Here is a 21,965-nt window from a genome sequence, read left to right as displayed (position 1 = left end):
TTTATCTCTACTCATTCCATGATCCTCTTAATGTTATAGTCTCAGAAATGTCATGACATGTCTTTAGAACACAAATTTCAGATTGACTTTCTACTTAAACTGCATATCCAATAAAATATTTTCATGCTTGTAAAGTTAGAAAATTCATTTTATACACACATTAACCACTTAACGAATCAACACATCTTGTGAAGTTTGTAACTAAAACACTCTTGTTCTCTTTTCTTTGTTTTACAAGACATCAAATACTACTACCACAAACCTTATAGGAAGGTCCATTTAACTAAAACTGCTCATCTTTGGTAAAATTTGATCATTTGCTTGCTTTTGTTGCCTCTCTAGCCTTGAGTTACCCATGCTTAGTCTCTCCTTGAGCCACACGACTATATCCGAGAACACAATATCTCTGTTCTCAGGGAATTCACCGTAGGAGAGGGAATGCCACATCCCGGGGTACAACTTGAAACTCTTATCGATGCTCGATGCCTTTTCGTAGAGAAGTTTGCTTACAGATGGATCAGTAACAGTGTCATTTTCACCATGAACAATGAAAAATGGCAATGTGACTTCTTCAAGTCTTTGTTCTAAATCCATGCTGACTGTCATTAGTTGGTAACCTGTTTGTAGCCTGGGCTTTCCCTTGTAGCAATAAGGGTTGTTTCTAATCTGAAGTCACAAACAAGTTAGAATCAGTTATATGAATTATTACTAGTCGTATTACTTCATATAAATGGGCGATTTGGGTGAGTTTAGATGAAATAGCGGTCACTAGCCACTTTTTGGACTTGTCTTTGAGAAATAGTCGTTGTCGTGTAGTTTCAAATTCAGGAGGTGAAACTCTATGACATTATGCTGGAGTTTCACGAATTTGAAACTCTATGGCAATGTCTATCAATAAATAGGTCATAGTCCAATTCTTACAAAACTTCAGTTGTATTGAGATGTGTTGGATCAAGATGGGCTAAACTATGGATCGTAACTCAACCTGTCTAACTTTCACCATTAAGTTATAGTTTTTTTTGTTTGTTTTCTTAGAATTTTACTTAATTACAAAACAAAACTATTAATTTTACCTCTTTTCTAACTTCAGGGTCTCTAAATGCTGAATCAACAACATCTTGAGTAGGAACAATTTTCCAAGTTGGGATAAAGTTGCAAAGTTTGGTCAAAACACTTATTACCATTGGATGTGGCCTCATATCATCTGCAATCTGTTTGAAAAATTAAAAGATCAATAAAAATCATAACACGCAAATTTCAAGAAAAAAAAATTAAGAAGACAATTACTAGTATAAAGTTCAAAATCAATGATGTGAATCTAATTCATATATAATTAGAAAAAGAATTCACTTTAAAACGGTTGCTAGTATACACGTTTCCTTCCCACCTTCTTTTATAACCAAAATATCTCCGGAGGATTGGGGTATGGCGGTAACAGTCTTTGGGGTATGGTGGTAATACGTTTTTTTACTTTTCTTATGTTAAATATCACATTTTTTTAATTTATGACATAATTTGTACCTTTGATGTGTATCTAATTCACACGTCACTTAAGAAATATTTTTCGATATTTAAGAGAATAAAAAAGATCACTTAAATTGCATTATGATATTTTCCACAAAATTTTCCTTGTTTTTCAGAGGCAATTGCTGAGACACAAAGGGACTCTACAACCAAACCAAACAAACTTTAAACTAATTTCAATAATTGTGGATATTATCAAGCTTGTTACAATAAAGTTAGTAAAATGTCAATTTAAAACCAAAAATCAAATATAAAATTGAATGCTTAGTGCCATAATTCAACTATTATGCAAATCAAGTTCGTTTTCATAGAGTTAGTAAAGTGTCAAATTAAAATCAAAATAATCAACACTAGGTGATTTCTTTTTATATGTTCGAACTTTGGTGAACAGAATTACCTAGTACATATTATTGATAGGAGGTGACAGATATCACGTGAAATTAGTCAAAAGAATGCACAAGCTTATTTCGGATACCACGATTATTTTATTTTTTAAAACAATAACCGATTTTCTTGTACTAATTTAGACAAATTATGTGACATAAAGTTGTTTTCATAGAGTTAGTAAAGTGAAAATGGTTGGAACAACATCCACGTTGCAACATTCAAATTCAATAAAATATAAATTAATCTTCAATCTCATAAAATAAAAAATACAAAAAAGGGGTAATAGCAGTTTTGGTTCACTAATTATTGACAGATTTTAATTTTAATCCTTACAAAATTTAATTAAACATATTTAACTTTCAATTAGTTTTTATCTATTTCACTACTTAATTACTTATGTGTTATAATAAACATGTGACATTACTTCATATTTGATAATAATTTAACTCTAAAAATAGTTCAAATAAACATATTTTCTATATAAATGGACTACTTACACACATTGCGATTAGTTAGAGTTAAATATCACAAATATCAAAATCATAATATAATAAAGACAAAAAGTGTTATTAACCCCACCCCACCGCCCCACCCCCCAAAAAAAGGATAAAATAACAAACCATTTTTAATTTGTTTTTTTCCGCATAAAGGACGTTAATCATTAAATTAAAAATTAATCAAATTTGACCAAAACTCGAGTAAAACATTTTCCTTTTCCGTGAACTAACTTGCTTGCACGTTCTAATTAATTTGGTCAAAATACTAACCCCACCCCCACCCCCACTGGAAGAAAAAAAATACTTTTTAATTATTAAAAAAAATACACAAGTTGGAATAAAAATGGATTATAGGAATCTTCTTTCCTAAAGTGGTGGTTGATTGATTCAGTAGAATCAGATTTAAAATTTTGAATTTATAATTCTTGATTTTTTTTTTAAAACGCGGCTTATTGAATTTTGAGTAAATCATAAAAATAAAATCGAGTCAAAGTTTTTAAATTCTGTCGAATCGATAAGCAAACGTACCTTACACATTGGAGCAATTAAAACAGCACCATCCCAAAATTCAGGTTTTTTTCTGTGTAAAAGTAGAACCACAGCTCCTCCCATGGATTCTCCCATCAATATTCTCATCTTTTTCTTATTTTCCTTCCTTTCTGCATTTATTACAAATTAAAAAAGAAGAAGTCAAAACCCAAAAATTATCAAAAATAATAACAATAAATAAATCCCAACAAAATAGGAATGAAAATAAATAAACACATGGCCTTTAGAAAGAGTCAATTTGATTCACTGAATCAAAGGGTTTTAGTAAAAAAAAAAAATTATGTATAAGATTTTTTTACATAAGTGTAATTTAACATGTTATAGTAAATTATTTGTCAGTATAATTAGACTATCGAAAATCGCAATGAAATAGTAAATTAATTCATTCTTATTCAGAAGTATCTGATACGAATTTTGTCAATGATATTGCATTTGATAGGGAATGTTTCCCTTTTCATAATCAAACTTTTTAACATGAATTTGATTTAATCGATACCTTATAGGGTGAAAAAAAATAGCAAATTAATTAATAGAGATGAAAAATATTTACCAGAGATTTTGGAATAATGATCAAAACAATCATCAACAACAGCATCAAAGCTATGGACATATCCTTGAAGTCCTTCTGATTTTCCATGTCCTTCATAATCAATTCCATAAACTCCAAATCCTGCTTTCGCCAATCGAATTCCAGCATCTAATTTTCAAAAAAAAAATCAAAAATTAATTTCAGTAATCCAAATATACAACAACGTATTTCGAATAATCCCATAACTTTGAAAAATATAGGATGTACACAGTTTTAGGGACTATTTCTGATAGACCCTCGACCCAAATATACAACAACAATAACAACATATCCCGTACAATCTCGATTCTGAGAAAGATGAGGTGTACACAATCCTTACCTCTATTCTAGTAAGATAGAAATACCATTTTTGATAAATTCTCGACTCAGTAAGCCATATATATATATAATCAATTATAAATAGATTTTTTCTTAAGAAAAAGATATTACCTTTCATTGATATACTGCACTCCATGGCATATCCATGACAAAGGAAAATCAAAGCTTTTGGTTCACAATCTTTTGGGACCCATTTACATGTGAACAATTTCATTCCTCTTGAATTCAGTATAAATTCCTATTAAATTAAAAAAAAATTAGAACATAAATCAGAAAAATCTTATAATTTTTTTTAACAAAATAATATTCTTGACTTACCTCTTCATATCTAACAGTTCCATATTCATTAGCCTGTCATAAAATAAAATAAACAAAACAGACACATTAAAAATCAACATAAAAATAAAATAAAATAAAAAGAGCAGAAAAAAAGAAAAAAAAAACTCACCATGATGAACTAATTCAGCAAAGGAAGAACTACAATAAATTTATTCTTATTTATAAATAGAATATTTGGCAAGTAATTTATAATGGGATATTATTTGAAGAGATTATATCTATATTTATATCTATCTATATATTAAAATATACTTAATATATAGAGAGAATCCTAAAGGGAGAAGAAAATTGGAGTTTTATTGTATGAGAAAATTTTGTGAAGAGATAGTAAGGTATTTATAATAAAAATATTGTACTCCTATTTGGTTTATAAAAAGGAAAGCCTAGTCAGCATATATCATTCTACGACTTGCAAATTGGTTGTAAGGGTATAATTGTCTTTTCTTTCCTTTTATTATTTAAAATAGTTTTTGCACCAGTTGGATTCTGCTTTTAAAATATTTCAAAAAAAAAAATTGTATTATTTTTTTTATTTACAAGTGATTTTAGAAGTACGTAATACAACTGTCTAATTGTATTTCCTATGTTCTTTTTTATTTATTTCGAAATAAGTATTTCTTTCTATATTTAACAAGTTTTTTAAGTTCACAAGTTTAAAATCACAAGATTCATAAATTTATTTTTTTCTTAAATTTTGTGCTCAGTCAAATAAAAACACTTAAATTTTGTTTTGAGTTAAATTAAAACGCTTAAATTTTTAGATTAATTTTATTATTTTTAAATTTTTACGTTTAGTAAGAAAAAACCGTTAAATATGGTTGGTGGCTCTTCTTGCATTTTGATTGACTTGGTTCGAAATGATGTGCTAAACCTTTGCAAGATTTTTCGAAAGAAAAAGCCTAACTTTAATTTATTTATTTTTTATCTTCTTATATAAAAAATGAGCAGTATTTTAATTTCAAAACGTAATAAATAAATTTTGTCTATGCGTATAACATATCTTAATCCAACTAAAAAATAATATCTAATCGTAATTGTTGTATATGTATGTATGCAGTGGCGGAACCGGAATTTTTAATAAGGGAGTTCAAAATCTGAAAAAGTAGACACACGAACTAGCCGAAAGGGGTTCGACATCTACTATTTATACATAAAAAAATATTTTAACCATGTATAAATAGTATAATTTTTCGCCGAAAGAGATCCTCTGACACCACGTGGGTCCGCCACGATATGTATGGTCAATTGTATATCTATATGTATATGTATTTTAAAGAATTTGAGCAATAAATTATTAATATCTAAATTATATTAATCTATGTGAGCAATTAACCAACAGGTACGTTTTACATAGTCAACTATATATTTGGAGATGGATCCTAAATTATCGTGTCATTCTTCTTGAATCTTGATTATTATTTTTTCCTAAAAATATGTGTCCATAATTTTGGTAATTTTTTACTAATCCTCTTTTTTTTTTTGGTAATTAGTCAATGGGTGTACATGCCATATGTCGTAAGCCTTATAGAAAAGTTGCAAATTTTTAAATGCAATATCATTTTTCAACATCAACATAAATTTAATACTAAAACTTTCGCCGTCAAAAATTGTGGTGAGATGGTAAGTATTTTTTTATTTTTAGTCAGATGTTTTACAGGTTATTCTCAATATAAATTTTTTTGACGTGAATCTAAGTTAGTCAGACCTCAAAACGAGTATCAAATACCAAACAACATAAAAAAGTTTAGACTTTTGGAAAGTACGATTATTTACTTAAAACTTGTACTGATTAGTCTTCAGACGGTGTAGCATACATGAGAATATCATATTTTGCACCTTTATTATTGATAAATTTTAATTTTAGTCATTGAAATATATGATTTAACATATTTAATTTTTAATTAATAATTAGTGTTTTTGACCCCTTTTATGTAGGAAACGCGATATATTTGAACTGATTGTAAAAGTATACTACCATCAAATATAGATAAACATTATAAATTTAACATAACACACATATAATTACATCGGGGAAGAGTAATCCTAAAAAATATTTTTTTTGTGAATATTCATCAGCAAAAGGTAAAATGTAGTTTTCAAATGATGAAGGTTAATGTGATTAGTGAAATATCACAAGGACTAAAATTACAGTTTACTAATAAATGATAAACCAAAAATGCTATATAATATATGTTATATAATTTCCTCCCGTGTTTCGTTATTACTTTGAGGCTCGACTAAGTTAAATTTGTATTAGAAAGTCGCATTTTGAATAATAAACACTTCCTATTAAAAGCAAATTTATTTTCAGGATTTAATTTTGCTGACTCTTATTATATATGAATGATCCTTACTATCTCACCGCAACCTTTAATAGTGTTAACCTTAGCCTCTCGAATTGTTAGTAATTATAAGTTTATAACCAATCAAATTTCAGTGAGCAAATAAAAATTATTTATACAATAAGTGAATGGAACTTAAAAATTATTCACAAAAGAACAGAGTTAATTTTTTAGAAGAGCATTTGACTAACAAATTTTATCTTAGAAAATCACTCAATTTTTTTTCAAGTCACTTAACTAACAATATCTATCACAAAAAGTCACTCAACTTTATTTTATAATAGAAAAATTACTCAATTATTGTCATTTTATCAATAGAGTCACTTAACTAATTCAAGCAATATTTTCAATAGATATTTTTAGCGTGAAATTTTTTATAAGCCAATTTAAAAAATAAATAAAAGGTAATTCATTTTATTAATTAAATAAAAGTCGAGTCAATTTAGTGGTTAATTAAAAATAAAAACTTTAATAAAAGACGGCCACTTTACAGTGGGCCTACCCTAAAAGGGTGTGTTTGTGAGCATTGTAAATTGGTCTGCAGAATCCATGGATGATTTTAGTCATTATAATATATGATTTAATATATTTAATTTTTAGTTAATTAAAAGATATGTTTTGACTCTTTTATATAGGAAAATATATGTTATATTTAAATTATTTGTACAAATATACTGTACCACCAAATTTATAATAGCAATAAATGTTTAACATAACATGTGTGTAATTAAACCGTGGACGATTATTCTAATACTTATTTTGTGAATATTTATCAGAAAGAGGATTAAAAGTGTAATTTTAAAATAATTAAAGGTTAAATGAGAAATTCAGATATCACAAGGAATAAAATTAGAATTATGTGATAAATACTCTTTATTAAAGGTAATTTTATTTTCAAGATTCGAGTTCGAAATTGTTATTTTATGTGAATGATTTTTATCATTTTATCACGGTCTTTAATGGATGAAACAACAATAGTTATGAAAATTCTATTAAGAAATAATGATAAGTAACTTTATTTTAAAAAAAAAATTATCACTAATGTATTGACTTTTATGTTATAAAAAATAATTTTTTGAGTTAAAATCTTTTTATAGAATGATGGTTCAAGAAATTAATTCTTGTGTCAAATTTGCATCGAGAAAAAAAGATTTGTCCTTTCCTATAAAAAAAATTTTAAACATCCTAAAATCTTGTGTAATGGGGGAGAAAGCATAGCATATCACAGTAAAAGCATGGTTCGAGGAGCCAGCAAAATACTGTCGTCTATTTCAAAAATAAAAATCATTTAGCATTTTGAGACAAAAATAAAGAACGACTCTACACACAGACAATAACAACACCAAATCTACAAAACATGGAGATATTAGGAACAACCTAAATTCAAAATCGAAAAAGTCGAAAACAGATTAAAAAACTGAATCGATAAATATATAAGAAGCTACAAATACAAGAAGAGAAACCTTAAAAACATTTTTTTTGTGTGTGTATGTCTGGTTAATTCGACGGCCAAATAAAACTGTGTTTATTTTGTTACCTTTTTTTTGGTTTACATTGGCACCACTTTAATTGGTCTCAGAATCCGTGTGCAAGTCAACGATTTGATTAAAAATCAATTCAAATTAAAAATCAAATTAAATAATTTCTACGTACGTATTTACTCAAAAGAAAAATGTAACTTTGAAATTTATCTATAAGATATAAAAAGAAAAATGAATAAACTAATATGAAACGATGAAAATAACAATCTTGAGATCAACATAGATTGTGATGCAGTGGTGGGACTGTTTCACCATTAACTCGAGATCTCGAATTCGAGTCTGGGTATGAAAAAAATCATGTTGGGAACACCACCCCCGAATGAGACCTGCAGTGCGCGATCCGAATTTAATCAGAGTTTCACAAGCTCCCGACACCGAATGGGAATGGAAAAAAAATGACTATATTGAGGGTTCAAAAATTCCTTCATCACAAGTTGCAACAAGTCAATCAAACCACTTGTTCTTTTAATTTAATCCCAACTTACCTGTCTAGTAGGTCATAACAATTTAATAAATGTAACATCTTAATTATATTATTCCACACTATATGAACACGGTCAGGACTTTCAGTTAAGAGCTATTGGTAATTTGGATTTTATTTTTTTTATTTCACGAATGTTAAAATTAGCTCATAAAAATATATATCGTTTAGTTTGTGTGGTTTAATGCCTCACTTAGCTTATCTTTAGTTTTTTACATGTCCAATTTAACTTATATAAAATTAGACAATGTAAATCAAATTATATCATGAAAAACCCAATCAAATTATTTTTATAAAGATTTTTTGTTTTTGTTTTGTTATGTTATATATAGTTACGATAAAGAAATAGAAATTGTATTATGTATTTAAAACAAATTATAAGAAAAAATACTGGTAAGAATCAAGCATAACTCGTTATTAACCAATTTAAGCCAATTCATTTCAGTTCAAGTGAACTTTACATGAATTAGTAATCCATTTATTTATTAAATCAATCAATTTTAATTCATCAAATTCAATTTAATCCGTTCATTTAACAACGTATTTTATTTATTGTTTCTTTTCTTGGAAAATAAGTTAACTCTGAACAGTGAAGCCATACTATAAAAAGATAAAAGACCTTTTTAAAAAAATTGAATGACTTGATTGATTTTTTTTATATAGTTGTTAAAACATGAATTGTAAAATAAATTACTTGTTGGAAGAACGTGTTATTTATTCAAAATAACAGATTTTATTTTGCAGATAATAAGAATAAAGAAAAGCTTGCATTTTAGAACTGTAAAGTAGAATATATTATTCTATTTGGATGAAGTCTTCACGATTTGCCTCACAAGGTCTCGTATCATTTAATAGTATTTAAAATCTTGTGAGTAATTCTTTATTTTTTCTAGCTATTTATGTGAGACTTTGTTTACAAATCCAACAATTTCTCTCTCGAACTATGTTTCACATGGCTTATTATCATGATTCACAGGTCGGGATTAAACATATCTCTGCGCTATCCACATTATCAGAGTATTTATACGATCATCGAAATCCAAATATTTTGTATGCATCTTCAAAGCTACGATTAAATCATTGATTCTAATATCCGTTATTGAACTAAAACATCTAAGAATACTTTTAATATAGTGTGAGATGATATCTTTTAGGCCAAATTCATACGATTTGCTCCGAAACTTCTCACTCCATTAAGTATATCTAACACTTTATAAGTGATTTCCTTTATTTTCAGCTATTAATATGAGACTTTGTTTGTATATCTAATAATTACATGCTAAAGGGAAAAAAGTGTGTCTACTTTAAAATTGAGAAAGTACAATTAATAAATTCTGAAATTGCATTAAACTGCATGAAATATTTCTTTTATAATTTTTTTAATGGATGACTTAAGTATCTTTTTCTTGAATTTTGATTTTAAAAAGACAAAAGCTGAATCGTAAATGCGATAATTAAAATGTATTGATCAATTTGGAATTGTATTTATTACGCATCAATAAAGTAATATCCAAATTTTAATTTCTTTTCATATATATTTGTTGACTAAAGTAGGATAAGATATTAATTATGAATGTACTTTCTCTAGAAGAGCTGATATTTTTGGCTACAAATTAATGGTCAATCAATTACTAGTCTCTTGCATCCCTTTCTTGACTTTTTTCTTATACACAAAAACATATCCATATAACATATAGTAGAAATTAATAATTTTTCATAAAGAGCTATTTTATTAAATTTTAACATGACGATAATAAAATAGACAAAATATTCTTGAATTCTTTTTGAATCGATGAACATACTACAAGCAGGATGGATCTAAAGGTACTGAGGGGGTTCGAGTGAACAATTTGATAAAATATTAAACAATATATATATATATATCAGTTCGATAAAATATAAGGTATTTTTTTTGTATATGTATAAATTTTGAACCTATTAAACGTAAGATTAGATGTTGATTTTGTGGTAGAGGGCTTCAAAATTTACCTTGAGGTTCAACTTTCAAGTTCAAATCTCAAGCATAACAAATCTATGTAAATTACTAGTCTAATTTTTTTAACCAACTAAACATTTTGTATAATTTTATATATATATATATATATAATTACTTGAAAGTATTTACAATTAATCCCTTTAGGAACGGTGAATTTTGTCATTTTATTGTAAATTATACATAGAGATATCATTCAATAAAGAGTTTTCTCTATTTTATTTTGTATTTTGATATTTTAGTGTTATTTTTGTTGTTCTTGTAATTCTTTTTTGAAAAACTTTGTTTATTTAATGAAGGATTTATAGAAAACAATTTTTATATCCCATAGAGATAAAAATAAAATTTGTATAAATTTTTATATTACTGTTATTGTATTCCGTTAGGAGTGAAGACAAATTTCTACTCAAATTCTTCCAAGTAGTGTTTTTCCCCTTCTTGTAACTAAATCAAGACAGTATTTTCCAACTTACTTATCCTCAACAACTGTTTGTTTCTTGCAACAAATATAATATACTAATATCATATACTTTCTATTATAAGTATTTGATAGGTTCCAAAAAGGAATATGTCAGCCTAACATTAAATATCTCTTCGACAAAATTAACATTTTTCAAATATACCAAATGGAAGAGTCAAAGGTAGTCATTATCTCCAGATACTAATAAATATATTTCCAGTCAAAACAATACAAAAAATACTATTTTTCTATATAAATCTTAGTCATTTTTTCAATCCAAAAATGTCATAATATTTTTTGACTTATCTATTCAGATGAGAAGTAAGAGAAAAAATTATTTTATTGCAGTCCCGACTCTCTTCTAGTAATCTTCTTACAAGATTAGCAGGCATGAGATCTTTTGTTTTCAAGAAAATTGAATTATTATTGTTATTTTCACATTCGATCTCAACCATGCTAGGGAATAAGAACGATATTGTATGCTTGAATATTTTTTTGATTGGTATATATCGAAATATTTTTTTATGGTTAAGAGGTCTAATTGTATAAATCAATTGATGGTATAACAATTTACTTTTACGATATCATTATACTTTAATCTGTATGATCGGTTACTCACCATTTATTCTAGATTATCAATTAATGATATTATTAAATAAAGTTATTTGTAAATTTGCAGTTACCTTTAGTGACTTGATTATATAATACGTTTACACCGTCCATACATAAAATTTAAACAAAGAAAAAGGACATTTTTGACAGTTGGATTAAAAAAAAAATGAATTTTAGTAGAGACTCTATATATGAAGACTAATTATTTAATGGACGGCATTTTGTTCATTTGATTTGTTAAATGGCTAAAAATTATAATCAATGATCATTTGACTCTTGAAGCAATATATTATCATGTTATGCACAATTGTGGTGTATGAAACAAAAATAATATTTGATGGCTTTAGGTTGATGTCATATTAATGCCATAATCAAATATAACAACTTAGTTGTCAATTTTGTGTTCATGGGTAAAATCCATATATGAAGCAATATATACGTAGTTATCACACAAAGGGGGTTTCGATCGGATAAAGAAAAACTCCCGAAATTACTTTAGAATAAAATTATTGTGTTGATATTTTTCTGAATTAAAATCTCAGGATGATGAGGGAAAAAAGGGATCAAGATGTCCCATTAGCCCCACTTTTTTTTTTAATAAATAAGTTTCGTAGACCGCACTCTAATAAGAAGAAAATAAATAATCTCTGGTTATTGATAAATTTATCGATGGGAGGGGAGCGGGGAGGGCAAAAGCAAAATAAAAAAACAAAGGTTAATAACATTTTTGATTCTTTTATCATTGATAAAATTTAAGTTTAGTCTTTATCTGATTAAATATATTTAATTTTCAATTATTTGAAATTTGTACTTTTGAACCTTTCCGTATATATCACACATTAAGGATGTTTCGTTCGGATAAGGAGAAACTCCTGAAATTAATTTAGAATAAAATTTTTGTGTTGATCTTTTTCCAAACTAAAATCGGAGGATGATGAGGGGAAAGTGGGATCAAGATGTCCCATTAGCTAGGGGTGTACATAGATCGGGTTGGTTCAGATTTTTTACAAACTAAACCAAATCATTTGTGTCAGGTTATTAAATCTATAAACCAAATCAAACCAATGAAAATCGGGTTTTTCGATATCAATTTTTCTCGGATTTTGGGGGGGTTTTCAAATTTTTTCGGGTTTCTCAGATTTTTCATAGTATCTAATAAAAAGCACAGAGCAGTGCTTCTTAAAAAGAGTTGGGAAATTTACATAAATGTACAACATTAAGAAAATATTTACTATTTATAGCAATAATTTTTTTTTCACTGAACACTTATAATACAATTATAATACAATTTTAATACATATTAGCGAGAATAATTTATAAAACTTGTATAATACAAGTTTTATTCATGGATACTTAATTTATCATATATTTTAATACACTTATAATACATTGTGTCAATTTCTTACCAAACAAGTATAATATATTTTAAAACACTTATAATACATTTATATTGCATGCATAATTCACTTTTAATACATAGTAGATATATCATAATATTGTTATATATTGCTATAAATGGTAATAAATAAAAAGTATCGCTAAAATCAGTAATTATTTATTGAAAAGTGTTTTTTCTAGTAATTTTTCCAAAAGAGTTCTAGTACAAAATATCAACATATAAGATGGAGGCAGAACACTGTTTGAAGTTTTAACTTTATAATATAACTTTATAAGATGGGCTTTTTTTGTATATATTATTTAGATGGGCTTCTCAAGTCTAAATCTAAATGTAAGAAAGAAAACAAAAATTATGAAAAAATTTTAAAAAATATTTATAAATTATATTTTAATAAATATTTTTATGTATAACATAATTTAAAAGTAGTATATCTATAATCGGGTCGGGTTGGATTCGGTTTAACTTTTTTTAGTTAAAATCAAACCAACTCTATAATGGTCGGGGTTTTTTTTCCAAACACCAAACCAAATCAAACCAAACCACTAGTCGGATTTTTTCCGGTTTGGTTCGATTTGTCGGTTTGGTGCGGTTTATCGATTTGCCCTGTACAACCCTATCATTAGCCCCACCTCTTTTTTAATAAGTAAGTATCGTATACCGTACTCTAATAAGAAGGAAACAAATAATCTCTGGTTATTGATAAATTTATGGGGGGGGGAGAGGGAGGGCAAAAAGCAAAATAAAAAAAACTAAGGTTAATAACATTTTTGATCCTTTGATTATTGATAAAATTTAAGTTCAGCCTTTATATGATATCTGATTAAATATATTTAATTTTCAATTGTTTGAAATTTGTACTTTTGATCCGTGTAAACAACAAATTTTCGAGCCGAGAAAAATAAATAATTAAGATCGGAAAATTGGAGTAACAAGGTGTAATATTTGATTTCAAAATGTAATGCGGTTACAATCTCTATAATAATCCTCTGATTCTTCAAATAATATGAAACACGTTGAACTTGAATTTGATTTTGATTTAGAGTCAAGGGCTTGAATAGCTTGATCTTGAATCTTCGTCTTCGAATTTGGATTTGAAATATTCGTCACGAACACTTGTATGGTTATGACGAACAGTAAAGATGAACAAGTAACTTGATCTTGATCTTCTTCTTCGTTCTTAATCTTGAACTTGAATTTGATTGCTTGAACTTTGTAGCTTTGTAGAGAATTTGCGGTCTTTGATCCACGAGCTCTCTTCTTGCTTCTTGTTCTTTCCCAAAACCCCCTTTTTCAGAATAATGAGGACCCCTATTTATAGTTGTAGGGAGTGGTATGAGGGTGTGATTTGATTGGTTGGTTTGAACTGACCAATCAGATTTCTTTGTTGAAGAGTTTTAATTTGATTGGTCAGAACATGTCACATGGACACGTGGCATTATTTTAGTGGCTTATTTAATTTGACTTAGATTGCCACATAACTCTGACATGTGGCATGATTTTAGTGGCTTATTTAATTTGACCTGGATTGCCACCTAACTTTGACATGTAGCATGATTTTAGTGGCTTATTTAATTTGACTTGGATTGCCACCTAACTTTGACACATGGCATAATTCTAGTGGCTTATTTAATTTGACTTGGATTGCCACCTAACCTTGGCATGTGGCATGATTTTGGGCCTCTAGGATGAGATGATATTGGGCTTAACAAAGTGGAGTCATCTTTATAGCCCAAATCAATGGATTTAGGTTTTTTAATTAAATCCACATTTATTGGGCTTAAATAATCGACCCAATTTTATTAATCCAAAATATTTATTTGGACTAATATATCTTGAATTTAATATAAATTGAACCATTCTACAAATTTATATTCAATAAATTATAAATGATTACAAATGCCCCCTGCTTCAAGTCTTGTCGAGATATTTTATCTTTTGAAGACTAGGCTTGAAGTATTACTTGTAGGATAATGACATGCCATTTATTTTGAGATGTACCGTGAATTCATACTATATTGATGCACCCCTTCATCATTGTTGGAGTAGGAATGTAGCAAATTAGTTATATCCAATGAGGATTAGGAAAGAGAAGGAAAAAAAATGATTTTTTTTTCTCACGTTTTTTTTTTTTTTTTTTTGGTGTTTACTTGTCATGCAAGATTCCACCACTAATTGGAATCCGATTAGGAGTCAATTTTGTAGAAGCCTAATTCAAGTTTGAATCTAATTATAATAGGTGCTAATAAACCTCTATAAATAGATGTCTGACCTTCATTGTTTTGCAGCAATGTGGCTTGACGATCAGCGCCGTGGTACTTTCTTCTTTCTTTTCTTTGATTTTCAACAATCTTTTCCTCATCTTGATATGTCTGTCGTAGAAAATTCATATCTTATTGTAGATACGTAAGAATCATGAACGGTGTGATTTTCTAGAAACTAGACTTCTCGATTTACAACATATCCAAAATTGAGAATTTAATACTTTCATTACCGTTCTAGATAATTTATTTATTTATTTTTTCACGTTTTTTTTTCACGTTTTTTTTTTTTTTTTTTTTTTTTTGCAAATGCCTACCCTTTATTCTGTCTTCCAAATCCAATTAGAATTCTGAAAGGACACACTTCTTTTAGAATATGGATAGCCCAAATTTTCACAATTTCGCATCCAATTAGGATTTGGAGAGAATAAATTTATATCATTTTACTAGAGTTCTACCCAAAAAGTAATTGCAATTACTTTGGAAGAAGGACTCTCTTACCATCACTATTTGTCTATAAATAGACTCTATCCTTCTATTTATTTTCATCATTGGTATTGACAGTTTTGATACTCCTTTTTGCACATCCTCTTGAGTTCATCAACATATGAGGTACATTTTTTTTTAATATATATATATATATATATATATATATATATATATTATTATTATTTTATTTTTTAAATGAAAATATTACTTCATATGCAACAAACTTTTATTCTATTGGTCCAAGTCAAAGACTTTACACCGTCTGAGACAAAGACTTTACATAATTTGTGGCAAGAAAAAGGCAATCCATAGTCCAAGCTAAAGACTTTACACCGTCTAAGGCAAAGACTTTACATGATTTGTGGCAAAGAAAAGGCATTCCATAGTCCGAGCTAAAGACTTTACACCGTCTAAGGCAAAGACTTTACATGATTTGTGGCAAAGAAAAGGCATTCCATAGTCTGAGCTAAAGACTTTACACCGTCTAAGGCAAAGACTTTACATGATTTGTGGCAAAGACTTTACAACGTCTGAGTCAGAGGCATTCCATAGTCCGAGCTAAAGACTTTACACCGTCTAAGGCAAAGACTTTACATGATTTATGGCAAAGACTTTACACCGTCTGAGTCAGAGGCATTCCATAGTCTGAGCTAAAGACTTTACACCGTCTAAGGCAAAGACTTTACATGATTTATGGCAAAGACTTTACACCGTCTGAGTCAAAGGCATTTCATAGTCCAAGCTAAAGACTTTACACCGTCTGAGGCAAAGACTTTACATGATTTGTGGCAAAGAAAAGGCATTCCTTAGTCCGAGCTAAAGACTTTACACCGTCTAAGGCAAAGACTTTACATGATTTGTGGCAAAGAAAAGGCATTCCATAGTCTGAGCTAAAGACTTTACACCGTCTAAGGCAAAGACTTTACATGATTTGTGGCAAAGACTTTACACCGTCTGAGTCAGAGGCATTCCATAGTCCGAGCTAAAGACTTTACACCGTCTAAGGCAAAGACTTTACATGATTTATGGCAAAGACTTTACACCGTCTGAGTCAGAGGCATTCCATAGTCCAAGCTAAAGACTTTACACCGTCTGAGGCAAAGACTTTACATGATTTGTGGCAAAGAAAAGGCATTCCATAGTCCGAGCTAAAGACTTTACACCGTCTAAGGCAAAGACTTTACACCGTCTAAGTCAGAGGCATTCCATAGTCCAAGCTAAAGACTTTACACCGTCTAAGGCAAAGACTTTACATGATTTGTGGCAAAGACTTTACACCGTCTGAGTCAGAGGCATTTCATAGTCTAAGCTAAAGACTTTACACCGTCTAAGGCAAAGACTTTACATGATTTGTGGCAAAGACTTTACACCGTCTGAGTCAGACATAGGTTTTGCTCAAAAAATATAATAGTTCATTATTGAGATTCATTACCATGATTATTGAATAACTAATTTAAGCGCTAACACTTTTTTTTTCTTTTTACAGATTGAATCATGGTTTACCTTAGAGATTTGACTTTCTCTTCTTCAGAGTTGCGATACCTTTTGTGTTTTGATAGTACAAGAGATATATCATTGTATGAGAGCACCAAATCTAGGAGAGGTTCAATTTATCAGAAACCAAACTTCTTATCATATCCAAAATTTATAGTTTAAGTCTGGCAGGATAGTTCTAAGCAAACTTCAAAAATGAATTTCACATACAGAAAAGCTGATAGATTCACATTCGCATGAAGAAAATATTCGTATCTTAGCGTAGAGAATCCAAACTACAACATGTACAATAATCACAGCTAATAGCTTTATGAATTTGTACGAATATTTCTTTGAAGTCAATTCAAATTCTGTCTTGATTGGCCCTCTTTAATTCACACGTCATATATGACAATATACAAGAACATTGTGATGCTCAAATAATAGTGTGCCCTATTTCTTTTGAGCTTATGAAACTAAAATTAGGATGTAACTCACGGATCACGGTAGAGAGGGTCAAGAGAGACTATGGGTTCTTTGGACACTCATGCGACTGAACTCAGAATGTAATTCTAAGTGCCTACGTACCTCAGTGAAGAGGATCAAGTCATAACGTAGTTCTGAGAGAATGATGTGTTTTTTTTTTTTTTGGTCCTAACTTTTGCCTAGGCCGCCTCTTTCGAGATTTTCAACCTAGCGGACATTTGTTTTTATGGGGTGCCGTGCACAGTTTATACTCTTGCGGGCCAGGAGTAACATGCAGTTTATACTCGTACCTTAAGGAGTGAGTTTCTTTTCTTCAAGGATAGTATCTCTTTATGAACTTTCCGTTAATGGGGCCAATGCGCAATCCTTCTGAGTCAACCAGTCTGTAAGCACCACTTGAGTATACTTCTTGTACCACATATGGTCCATCCCATTTGGCGGAGAACTTGCTTCCAGACCGACGAGAAGTAATAATGGGCCTTCTTACAACAAGAACTTGATCACCCACTTGGAAGCATCTAAGACGAACCTTCTTATTAAAAGATCGAGCTAGACGAGCTTGATAGCATTGCAGACTTTGTTGGGCCTCTAGTCTTTTTTCATCAAGAGCCTCCAATTCTTCAAGGCGCAACCGAGCATTTTCTTCATCAGTGAGCCCTTCTTGAATGGCGAGGCGCAATGATGGTATTTGACGTTCAAGTGGAAGAACTGCTTCAACTCCATAGACAAGAGAGTAGGGAGTCGCTTGTGTTGGCATGCGATACGTAGTCCTATATGCCCAAAGAGCCTCTTCCATTCTTTCATGCCAATCTCTCTTAGACTTGGAAACAACTTTTTTCAACAAGTTGCAGAGCGTCTTGTTAAATGCTTCAGCGAGACCATTAGCAGCTGCATAATACATAGAGGAATTGCGTTGCTTGAAGCCAAAAAGATCACATATCTTCGTCATTAACTTGTTATCAAATGGCTTGCCATTATCTGTCAATATGTATCGAGGAATACCAAAACGGTAGATAATATTAACTCGAATGAAGTTGGCGACATTCTCTTTCTTTACTTCTCTAAGAGAAACAGCTTCTGCCCATTTTGAGAAGTAGTCAGTTGCAGCCAGGATGTACAGATGTCCACCAGAGGACTTAGGCAATGGTCCAACAACATCCAAACCCCAAGCTTCAAATGGCCATGAGGCAATAGTTGGGTGCAATACTTCTGGGGGTTGATGTATAAAATTCGCATGGAATTGACAAGCTTTACATCTTCGGACGTAATCCAAGCAATCTTTCACCATGGTTTGCCAGTAATATCCCATCCTTTTTATGTGAAAATGAAGTTTTGGTCCAGACTGATGCGCTCCACATACTCCAGAATGCGCTTCTTGCATAGCTTGAGTAGATTCATCTGCCCCCAAACATCGTAAGAGAACTCCATCGAACGATCGCCTGTAAAGTGTATTTTTATAATAAAGAAAACGAGGGGCTCGTCGTCGGATTTCTGTTCTTCTTCGAAGGTTTTCTGGCAATATTCCATAACACAAGTAATCTATTATTGGTTGTCGCCAATCGTCAATTTCAGCTTCCGAAGTGGCGATAACTTGTTGAAATTCTTCTTCATGCTCAATTGGAGGTGGAGTTATCCATCTTTGGCAAACCACAACTTGTATTTCATCAGGAGATACTAATGCAGAAGCTAAAGCTGCCAATGCATCAGCCTTTTTATTTTCCTTTCTTGGGACATGTTGAATAGTCACCTCTCCAAGCCATCCTATCATTTTTTGAGCGTAATTGCAGTATGGGATTAACTCAGGCTTCTTTACTTCATAATTACCCAAGACTTGATTGATCACCAACTTGGAATCCCCAAAAACTTGTAGTTGCAATTGTTTCATATCAATGGCCATCTCAAGCCCAAGTAAGAGTGCTTGATATTCAGCAACATTATTGGAGCAGTTTTGTGTTAGAGTGAAGGAGTATGGCAAAACTTCTCCATGGGAAGTGACAAATACCACTCCAGCACCGGCTCCTTCACGATGTGCAGCACCATCAAAATACATCTTCCAAGGTGGCTGAATTTCTACTAGCATTACGTCTTCATCAGGTAATTTATCAGATAACTCCAATCATTCGGAATTGGATGATTGGCCAAGAAATCTGCTAGCACTTGTCCTTTCACTGCCTTCTGAGATATATACACAATCTCAAATTGTTGAAACTGGAGGTACCACCTTGCTAGCCTATCACTTAAGACAGGCTTGGACATGACAAACTTGATAGGATTCGCTTTAGAGACAAGTTGTATAATATGAGCCTGAAAGTAATGCTTCATCTTCTGAATTGAGAACACGAGTGCCAGACATAACTTCTCAATAGGTGAATACTTGATCTCGTTTTGTGTCATCATCCTACTCAAGTAATATAGGGCATTTTCTTTCCCTTCATCATTTTCTTGTGCGAGAAGTGCTCCTACTGACCTTTCTTGTGCTGCAATGTATAAAATCAATGGTTTTCCAGGTATAGGAGCTACAAGTACTGGAGGTTTCATTAGATAAGACTTTATGTTCTCAAAAGCATTGGTACAAGCTTGGTCCCATTCAAAAGGAACATCTTTCTTCATAAGGCGACTGAATGGTTGACATCTCCCAGCCAGATTTGAGATAAACCTCCTAAGATATGCTAATTTTCCTTGTAAGCTTTTCAACTCATGAATATTTTTTGGCTCACGCATCTTCAAAATAGCATCTACCTTATCTTGATCAATCTCGATTCCTCGATGTCGAACAATAAAACCGAGAAACTTTCCCAAAGTAACTCCAAAGGCACATTTTAAAGGATTCATTTTGAGTTGGTATCTTCGAAGCCGTTCAAACACCATTCTCAGATCTTTCAAGTGGTCATCACTCTTCTTTGATTTTACTACTAAGTCATCGACATAACACTCAACATTTTTATGAAGCATGTCATCAAAAATATTCTGCATGGCTCGTTGATAAGTGGCTCCAGCATTTTTTAAACCAAAAGGCATCACTTTGTAGCAATATATACCTTTAGGAGAGCGAAATGCAGTAAGTTCTTCATCCTTTGGTGCCATGCGAATTTGATTGTATCCAGATGAACCATCCATGAAGGACATTGCCTCGTATCCAGTTATAGCATCAATCATAAGCTCAGGGATTGGAAGAGGAAATTCATCCTTGGGGCATGCATTATTAAGATCTCTAAAGTCAACACAAATTCGTATTTGGCCATTCTTCTTTCTTACAGGTACAATGCTTGAAATCCATGTAGGATATTTGACTTCACGAATAAAACCTGCTTCAATGAGCTTGTTAACTTCAGTTTCGATCAAAGGAACCAATTCAGGTCTAAAGCGACGTTGTGCTTGTTTAACAGGACGAGTACCTCGTTTTACAGCAAGACGATGAACTGCAACTTTAGGGTCTAACCCTGGCATCTCTTTGTAACTCCAAGCAAATACATCCCTAAATTCCATAAGCAGCTCAATATATTTCTTCTCTTCATCGTCATCCAGCGAAGCACTTACATATGTAGGCCTTATATCATCATCAACTCCAAGATTTACTTCCTTCAATGCATCAACAGTATTCTTTATCCCTTCCTCGAGTTCAGGTGGCGCATCTTCAGCATCCTCATCTTCTTGAGGATCACCATCATTAAAAGATATGTGATGGCATGCATGAATATTAACAAATCCATCATCAATTTTTGCATATAGTAGAGTACTTTCTTCGTCACAAATTGTGATGTGATTTGATGATCCCACACTTTCTTCATCTTCATCTCGCTCCCTAGTGTGAACTATGGTATGAGTTTTTGCTCTCAGGACATCTCCACATGAAACTACAAGTTTTATTTCTCGCCTCATTCTAGAAGGGATCAAACTGGGCCAATTCTTGGGTGAATTATGCTCCCGGGCATATACCCGTTCTTCCACTGTTCTATAATCTCCTTGGCGCTTGTATTTCTTCTTCATTGGTCCCAATCGATCGAATACTGAAATTTTTGGAGTTGATTCTATTAGTCGATCAGATGCAGAAACCTTAGGAGTCATGCCACTAAGTCGATCAAACACAGAAGGCTTTTTGTTGAACATCACAGATTCTTCCACAGGGGTAATATAGTTGATGCTCATCCTTTTTATAGAGATTCGGATTGGTAACGGTTGTTTATAACCCAGGCCTTCGCGCGATTGCTTGACATCATACCCTTTCTCT

The 21,965-nt window shown here is 30.8% G+C and overlaps 1 protein-coding gene across 1 annotated transcript; it reads right to left on the bottom strand.

The window, feature by feature from the left end:
• Positions 1-106: 106 nt before the first annotated feature.
• LOC129871522 (caffeoylshikimate esterase-like) lies at positions 107-4,513 on the bottom strand. The gene is made up of 7 exons (XM_055946452.1): positions 4,313-4,513; positions 4,183-4,215; positions 3,976-4,102; positions 3,508-3,654; positions 2,937-3,067; positions 1,074-1,211; positions 107-666 (listed from the first exon to the last, which is right to left on the bottom strand). The coding sequence occupies exons 1-7, from the start codon at positions 4,313-4,315 to the stop codon at positions 280-282; spliced, it is 966 nt and encodes a 321-aa protein (XP_055802427.1). The 5' UTR covers positions 4,316-4,513; the 3' UTR covers positions 107-279.
• Positions 4,514-21,965: the final 17,452 nt, after the last annotated feature.

This window comes from Solanum dulcamara, chromosome 10 (genome assembly GCF_947179165.1).
Source record: "Solanum dulcamara chromosome 10, daSolDulc1.2, whole genome shotgun sequence".
Taxonomy (NCBI): domain Eukaryota; kingdom Viridiplantae; phylum Streptophyta; class Magnoliopsida; order Solanales; family Solanaceae; genus Solanum; species Solanum dulcamara.
The sequence above is the reverse complement of the archived record's forward strand: the minus strand, read 5'-3'. Positions and strand labels throughout refer to the sequence as shown.